Source organism: Sapajus apella, unplaced genomic scaffold (genome assembly GCF_009761245.1).
Source record: "Sapajus apella isolate SASKATOON/1434 unplaced genomic scaffold, GSC_monkey_1.0 scaffold7, whole genome shotgun sequence".
NCBI classification, from domain to species: Eukaryota; Metazoa; Chordata; class Mammalia; order Primates; family Cebidae; genus Sapajus; species Sapajus apella.
Window position 1 is genome coordinate 288,011 of NW_022436947.1, and position 8,922 is coordinate 296,932.

The window sequence follows — 8,922 nt, forward strand, 5'->3', positions numbered from 1 at the left end:
GGGAGGAAGGTGGCCTAGAGCAGGGGTGTTGAGGGAGGAAGGTGGCCTAGAGCAGGGGTGTTGTGCCGCAGGCTCTGAGCGGGGAAGGGCAGTGTAGGCACAGACCCTCCCTGCTCACCACCTCTGTCCCCACAGTGTACTGCTGCTGCTGTCTGGCCAACGTCTCACTGCCTGGCATTGGGGGCACCATTCCTGAGTCTAAGCCTTTCTTCTACGTGAACGTGGCTGACATCGAGAGCCTGGAGGTAGAGGTGTCCTATGTGGCCTGTGAGTACGGGGCCCTCCCCTCATTTTGCCCTCAGGTCCCAGCCCTGCTCCTCCCAGACACGGGGCTCCTGGGTGCCTTGCTTCCCGGTGGGGTCGGGTGGGTTCCCACCTCTCTAACCTTGGGTTCCACAGGCACCACAGAGAAGATATTCGAGGAGAAGCGAGAGCTGTATGACGTCTACGTGGATAACCAGAATGTGAAGACACACCACGACCACCTGCAGCCGCTGCTGAAGATCAACAGTGCGGACAGGGAGAAGTACCGCCGGCTCAACGAGCAGAGGTAGCGGCAGCTAAGGGGAGCGCCAGGGGCTCCACCCTCCTCAGGGTAGCTCCAGCGAGGGGGTCTCTGCAAAGCCTGTTTTCTGCCCCTTCCCTGACGCATTTCTGCCAGTCTCCATGCTGCTTGGGATAGAGATGGAAATTAAGGGAAGTTCAACAGTGGAAGAGGCCAGGCTCCCAGTATGCTGCTCTGGTAGGAGGGGAATAGGTCCATGGTGCTGTTTTCTTTCTTCTCATGGACTTTGGAATCTGTGGAAACTACCTTTGCTGTCAGATGCTGTCCGCGTGACCTTTAGATGTACCTGTGTATGGGGCTTAGAACCCTCTTGACTGAGCATCTTCATTGTGTCGATCGCTGTGTTAGAAGCTTGCTTACGTGTATCTGATGCCATTTTCAATCATTTGGTGATCCTATGAAATAAATGTTATCATCATCATCCCCAATAGATAACTAGGAAAGATTATTACTTGCCTAAGATTACTAAGGGCAGAACTGCCCTGGACCCCAGGGATTTTGAGTCCAAACCCTGTGGATCCCTTTCCTGGCTGATGCTGCTTCCTGGGAGGTGGTGGCCCACTGAAGATGCCTGGCTGAGGCCTCACCTGTGACCAGGGTTCTGGCACCTGCACCGGAGTCTGACGGTGACCTCCTTCCCCACAGGCAGATGCTGTTGTACTCCCAGGAAGTAGAAGAAGACTACAACCCTTGTGAAGAGGACCTCTTCGTGCTGTGAGTCCTGGGGTTGTTGGCATGGGGTCTCCCTGAGGATCCCTTTGGCACTACCTGAGTGACCTGCATCCCTCCCTTGTCACTCACTGCGGGCCAGGGATGCCCTTTATTGCTGCCAAGGGCACTTAGAGCCGGGCTCCTTACAGAGAGAAACTGAGCCCTGAAATGCCACTGGGGGAACCCAGAGGACTTAGGGAAAGAAGCCGGGCACTGAAGAGAAACAGGAGTCTTAGTGTCTCTTTTCTTGTTGGGCTTTTACGTCGAGGATGTGCACCCCATGGAAGCTCTGTCTGTCCCTCAGGACTCAGGGACTTCTCATTTCCATTGCCTCCTTTGAATAGAGTAGGTCCTTGCACTGAGTATTATCGGATAATCTGACAGTTTAATTCTTGAATGAAATCTCTTTGCCACGTAAGTGCAGGAGCCAGGGCCTTTACACCTCACGGCACTGGCTTCATTTCCTAGAGAGCTGGGTGAAGTAGCCTCTGTGATGTGAACTGAATTCTCCCAGCTTCCCATTTGGCCTTCCAGGGGTGAGGTTGGGGGGTAACACTTCTGGTTTGATGTTGAAAACTTAACTGTGGGCATTTCTACAAAGGTGCAGCACCTTGATTCTAATAGAGGACTTCCTAAAACCTACATCCTGTTTAGGTGGAAGGTATCTGAGACTTGAGTACAGCCACAGCCTCATCCAGGCATGATATGTGTCATTGTGTCTGAAATTCCTGAGCACCCAGGACTGCTTCAGGCCCCGGGCCCTTTGCTAACCTGAGAGCTGTAGGGGGCTAGACCGTCTAGTCTAACTAGACAGTGAACGCCGTCCTGAACAGGGCTTGTTTGTTCATAGAGCACTCTAAAGCCATGACTTTTAAATCTTGATCTGTGCGTAACCTCACTCCTCCCAAAGAGTCATCAAGGGAGAACAAACACCCAAGGACAACGTTGGCTCAGGTTCATTTTGTTGTTGTTATTGTTGAATTTTCACTTCCTCTTATGACTAAGCAGAAAGAGAGAAAAGCAGAGTGTGGGGGCCTCTTCCCTGGCTGTGTTTAAACCCTGGTCACTTCCCTCTTAACAGGAAAATGGATTTTTGACAGGCCGTCTTGCTCAGAGATTTCCATAATTCTGATCACACCATAATTAATGACAAATGGTTTCTTTGCTAAACATTAGTAGCACTTGAATAATTGTTTAACTTTTACTCTCTTTCCTTCTTTTAGAAGATCGCTTCGAATCCACTGAAAAGTATATTAAAATAGTATAGTTTTGGTTCCTCATATGTGGATTATCTGGTGAGCTTTTTTTCCCCCTTCCTTTCCTTTGTCTTGTCTTCCAAATGCAGGTTTTTCCTAGAACAAAACAACCGGATATTTCAGACTTTGTTGGAGGTGTCTGCAAGTCAAGACAAAACTCTGACAGCAGAGCATGCCCGTGGCATGGGTCTAGACCCCCAAGGAGACCGGAGCTTCCTCCTGGACCTGCTGGAGGCCTATGGCATTGATGTCATGCTGGTTATTGACAACCCCTGTTGCCCGTAGGAGGAGCCAACAGGACTGGGAGCCGCCTCACGTGGGATGTGAGCAGCCTGGAGTTCATCCCAGGCCCCCAGAGGGCCTCATTTTTTTTTAATTAAGTTGACACAAAGGAATATTGTTTATACTTTCCAACAAACGTAATTTTTGCAATTTCCTTTCTGCCCTTTTCCCTAGAGGTAAGGTGAGATCGCCTTGGTTTTGTGTCCTGCCGTGCTAGGATGTTGGAATCTGCCACTTTTCCCCAGAGCTGCTGGTCCTTTGGGTTTGGTCATAGTTGTATCACTAGGAGTGGGCTGAGCTCTGGGAACATTGGGATGGACTCTTCAGAAAGTCTGTGTTGTCTTTGTCCCTTGATGTATTCGAGAATAAGACAACCATCTGTCCCGTGTGGCCTTAGATGTTCATCTGTCTAAAGGCAGAAACTAGACCAGATGATCTTTTAAGGTTTTTAGTAGTTCTAGAAGTCTATAGTTTTGGGATCAAATCCCTTTTCTTGTTCATTAGGGCAACTCAGTGTCTTCTCTGTTTACTTGAATAGGGACCACAAAGAGAGACAAAAGGATGCTTCTGACATCAAATGTGAGTTTATCTTACAGTCAGAGTGACAGAAGTTGCTTATCAGTAAGCTGAAAACTAAAATTACAGAATGAAGCCTTGAAACCTTCCTCAAGGTAACTTAATGGTGGCCATGCAATGTCATGTTCCTCTTTCTCTGAACCCCTCTTGGGATAAATTAGGGAATTGCTAAGGGCTAATGCTGGCCTTGAAGCTTGCAAGCAAATTCATTTTCCAATTTAGTCTCTTAAGGGTTCAGTGTGCCCTTGGAGTAAGTTGGGTATTTTTAAAGGGTAAAGTTTGGGCTGCTGGAGGATAGAACAGTTGAAGTTCGAGCAGGATAGAGAAGCCACTCTATGAGTCACTTCATCTGGACACGAGTTCTCTGGAGGCATTAGTAGCAACACCTCTGGGTCAACACAGATGTACTGGATTCCGGAATCTAGCAAGCATCTGAGCTGGTTAACTCAGAGGGTGGAGCATGATGCTAACAAGACCGTTTATCACTTTGGACCCCTCACAAACACACTTCTCTTTAGCAGAGGTGACATTCCTTAGGCTAAATAATTGGATTTAGGGACATAACAGATTTGTTAGAAAATGTGGCAGTGGTCACACCCAGGACACTGGTCAGGAACCCTGAGCATCAGCGATGGATTTATCTATCCATCCTCTGCAGTGCTGTGCTCTAGGCTGGATCTCGCTCCTTGCCTGTTCTCTCTGGTTGGCCTTTGCAGGAGGGCAGCTTACGTGTTTGTCAACCAGTTAGCCAGTTCCTGTGAGTTGAGTTTAGGCCTTTTTGGCCATGGTTGAAGATTTTGACTTGGCATACTGGGTTGTTGACGACAAATAATTTCTTCCTCCATACCCTTCTCACCTGGCTGTGTTATTGGAATAGCCCATCAATGAATACATCCATGTCTGTGACCAAGACCCAGCCAGACTAATGTACCCAGCAGAGAGAAATAACATTGAAATGGTGGGTCACACATCTCATCCCAAGATAAGGTTCTTACGGTTCATGCTTTATTCAAAAGTGTTTTTCACTATAGCTCCTTCATATGGAATATCAAAACTGAAGAAATTCATATGTGGAAATGCAAATAGACATTGATTAATGAAGGTAGCATCTTTATGTAAATATATAAATAAGTTTGGGCATTGAAATGTAAACTGTACAGCTAATACACTTTTCTCTGCACTGTGAGTTGCCACCATTTCAGTAAGGTGTATGTTTACAAAAGAAAAAAAAATCCATGTTTTGAGGTTGATACCTCACCTATTTTCTCCTTCACATGCAACCCTCTCCTCTTGCCTCTGAAGGGTTGATGGGTCCTTTCTAACTTAGGCCAAGTAATGGTTACTTTTCGTGGTATCCCGAGGCTCAGGGTGTTTTAAGCTGGGGGTAGGTGGTTAGAGGTAGGAGTAGGGGTGAAAAGAAAGGCCTGATTCTTCTAGAGGACACAGGAAGACTTCCTTTTTCTGGATTTGGGGAATCTGCCAGGAGGGCTGCTTTAGGCATTTTTGCTCCGAGCTTTCTGTATGCAAACACTTTTGTTTCCTGTGCTGTTTTAAACTGCAAGCTCAGAAGTGCTGGTATCAAGGTAGCAGGGTGAGAATGAAGTTCCTGTATTTTCCTTTGAATGGTGAGTCTGGGCTTCTGGGTTCCCTTAACTTGTGCTTGTCTAGGTAGCTTTCTCTTGCATCTCCATGTGTCACCCTCCCACTCATGGAGAGGGCCAGGGTATGGGTGGCCCCAGAGGAGAATGTGCCAGTGAGGCAGTGCCATGTTTCAGGTCATAGGGGCCTTGGGCTCAGCTGACCCCAATGCAGAGCTTCTCTCTTTAAGAGAGATCCCAAGAAATTGGTCCTTCCCTACCTTGCCAGCTTCTTCAGAGGGCCAGAAATCTTGCTTAGAGCTTCTGCTTGGCTGAACAGCTTGTGCGTTATCTCTTCGGTTACCTTTGCCACCGTTGATCGTCCTCAGAGTATGTCTTGCCTGGGCTATGAAGTGGAGGCTGTGGCCTCCAAAATCACCTAAGGCTTGCTTTGTACCAGATTCTGCTCCCCCACATCAGAAATTAGCAGGCACAACCCAGGATCCTTTGCTGCCAGTTTTCTGCAAGGGGAATTCCACAGTGACAACAGAAGCTAGGAGCCATGTGGACCTGCTTTTCTGCCAGTCTTGAAATATTTTCTGAGAAGCCATCTGCTTTTGTTCAGAAGAAAGTGGTAAACATCGTTCACAGACATCTAGGTCTGTAAGCTCTTTAGGGGCGGGCATGATGATTATCATTGACCTCCTGGAGCAGGGTTGGAAACCTGTGGTGTGATACCTTCTGCCACTATCTGCTGCCTGGCCTCAGCCCTCGCCTGCCTATGCAGGCCTAGTTCTGCTGATCACATGCCATACTGTGAATGAACCATGTGCTGGTTTGGAAATACTTGCTCACCTGAGATGCTGGCTAGGCTGCCCTATTTATTGTTCCTAAGTTAGAAGGTCCCAGATGGGAGTAGAATCCATGTTTGGAGCTTGTTGGTATCCATGTAAAATATGACAAAGGCCTGTTAAAGGGGGTGTTTTCAATTCTGTAGGCTCAGCAGATGATACTGCTCAGCCTTTGGGAAAATGTCCAGTTAGCCCCTGGCTTAGGACTCTCCACAAGGAGTTAGAAATAGTAGAGCTTATCTCCTACCAGACTAAAAAAAGCATGGGCCAAATTATGTGTTTAGAATTTGCTTGGGCTTTTAATGTGAAATATTCTCTACGCCTGCTAGAGACCATTCCAGTGTCAGTGTCCCAACTGGGACCTGTACGATCCTCAGTCAATTATGATTACAATGAATTAGAAGGCTTTTGCCTTCCATATCTATCATCTATTATAGCATCTCTGCTTCCATCTGGTTAAGGGGAGGGAAGCGGAAATCACTGATGTATCAATAGAAGTAATTTAGCATAGGAACTTGCATTTGTAACTTATCTTGTTTTGTTCTACTTGAAAGTCAAGACAAGAAAGTTAAGATAGCACATGGTGCAGATGCTCCCAGATGCCACATGTGAAGATTTGTGACCATGTGACTACTGATGATCTTTTGGCTAGAAGATAAATCTTAGCTAAATCACTGTTTTTCATTCTGAGGGCTATGAGGATGAATTTGCTATCAGTCTTGATACACTGAAAGCCATTCAAACACACTAAAAGATGAAATCACTCACCTTTAAACTGAGGCCTTCAGGGAACGGCAGTAATGAATTAGCCTTTCAGTCATAGGACATCAACCCTCCTAGAAGAGGCAGAGACCCGAGGGACCATTTATTTCCCTTTGAAACTGCATAGCCCAGGGACTGGATTAAGATGCTTTCTCCAGTCTCTGTATAGGTCAGCCTTGCATAGGTAAAGGAAGAGTGGGCAGGTGGATGAATAAAATAGGATAATGAGCTTGGCAGTGAACTTGCCTTATTGTGATGACAGTTCTAACATGGGCAAGAAAATTAGCATGGGGACCAATATGCCAGGCATGGGCTTTTATCTCCCTAATAGATCCCAAGCTTAGTGGGCTTGGATTCTGTGAAATGGCCAGTGCTCCTGTCTTGTCCCCTGTACCTTATAGTTATACCCTGGGGTGAGAATCCTGCTGACCCTAGTCCCGTCCCTTCTCATTTCAGGAGAACTCTTTTCTGATTCAGGTAGGGGGAGAGGGGGAGTTAAGGGCTCCATTTACTCCCAAGTCATGGATTTTTAATATTCCATTTTTATTACTAATATACCTCTGTTCCTAGAAGCTACTGGAGTACTGAGTGTTGTGGGAAATGGCTAACTGTGAATTAAGTTAATGTTTTTCTTATAAGAAATGGAAGTTTATTTTTTTATTGATATTACTGTGTGATGAAATGAGTATGCATATACTGAAATGGAAGGAAATGTTAAAACTATTCTAGAGGAAATGGGCAGTTTTGTAATTTGGTAGTGGCTGAGACCCTATAGAAGTTTTACTATGTAAATAATTTGGAGAGTGAATAAGGAGATTGTGCTATAAAATCTTGACAGCGCTCTTTAGGAGGCAGACTTGACAGTCCTAGGAAGGTTGACATAAAAACACCAACCTTAAGTAAAACTCTAGTACAAAAAAGGGTAAATGGCATCATTCTTATTTTTGGGCCTCTTTCTTAACTGGAGAGAGGTGGGAGTGGGAGGTAGATTTATAACTGGCACTTTAATTCATTTTTGGAACTAGAATTTAGGGGCAGTTGGATGAAATTGCAAATTTAGAAAGGGAATAAATTTTCTAGTGCTATATAAAGACAACGGAGAAAAAAAGCCTTGCTTTCATCTTTTTAGAATTCTCGAATTTTAGCATACTGTGGGGCTTCTAGAGTTAATATGAGTTAATATGATCTAAATTCAGAAAATTTAATTTTCATAGTAGGCCAGGTATGAATTACTTACGTTTCCTGTAGAATGCTTATTTAGACCAATAATAAATTTACTTTGCTTTCTGAGGCCAGTCAGCAAGTGTCGGGGTGAGGCAGGATGTTTTAATTAGCCAGAGATGATCCATAAAGTGAACAGTCCACACAGAGGTCACTGAGTTGGATGGTTGCAAATATTTAATTGACATTAGAATGAAAACTCCTTCCTTTGGGTAAACTAAACAAAAAGTATACTAAAAATTTTAAGATGATGTTACAAAAAAAAGTTTCGGTCTAATGTGTCCACAAAGGTTGTCAAGTAAAGAATGGTGGAGATTCTTGGCTTTTGAACAACCAACCTGGATGAGTGACTTCAGGGACAGAGAGCAGAGGAAAGCAAAATGAATTTTCTGTGTTTACCCAAAGCTTGTTGACTGAATTTTTGTACAGGTCTGGGAAAATAAGCCTAAACAAATAGTTGTAGCCTTAGAAAAACTTTTCCCATTTCTTTCTAAGAATCAGCATAGCCTCCCTGTCGCCTTAAAGGTAAAACTCCTATTTTGATTAATAACCCAGCCTAAGAGTTATAGCAATACGAGAGACTGAATCTATTTTTGTTTCAGGTATTTACCTCATATTACGAAATTGGTAAGACACTTAATAAATTTTGCCCTGACTACTGGTGTGCCCAGGTATGCCGTGCTCTCTCTGTTGCCAGTGGTGATAATTTTAAGACCTAAAGAAAGCTGGGGTTAATCCTGAAGCTAAGAGTAAATGTTTCTTGAATTGATTTTGTTCTGTGGTACAAATAACATCTATGAATATTGTATCTGTATATATCTGAACCAAGTTATGTGCAGAGAGGTTGACATAACTATATTTACAGAAAATGATTTTTACAATTAAAGTTCACATTTTAACATGAACATGTGTGCTGCAATCCCTTCTCTAGTCCAAGAAATGTGGTTTGTGGTAGGAAGGAATGGTGGCCCACCCCACGAGCAGAGCTGTGGGGCTGAACCTGACTTCACTTACAGTCCTGAATGGAGGAGACTGGGGAGCTGCTACCTGTCCTCCTAGAAGCCACGATCAGGACAAACTTTCTCCAGGTAATAGGAAACAAAGTTGGGAATAACTACACC

General features: G+C 44.9%; 1 protein-coding gene across 2 annotated transcripts in view; it reads left to right on the forward strand.

The window, feature by feature from the left end:
• Positions 1–8,706, forward strand: part of DENND11 (DENN domain containing 11) — a 45,389-nt gene extending 36,683 nt beyond the window's left edge. For both annotated transcript variants that reach the window (XM_032275626.1, XM_032275627.1), the window contains exons 6-9: positions 136–267; positions 400–550; positions 1,211–1,279; positions 2,622–8,706. In XM_032275626.1, the coding sequence (XP_032131517.1) occupies positions 136–267; positions 400–550; positions 1,211–1,279; positions 2,622–2,817 (548 nt within the window). In that variant the 3' untranslated portion in view covers positions 2,818–8,706. The remainder of the gene's footprint in view (positions 1–135; positions 268–399; positions 551–1,210; positions 1,280–2,621) is intronic.
• Positions 8,707–8,922: the final 216 nt, after the last annotated feature.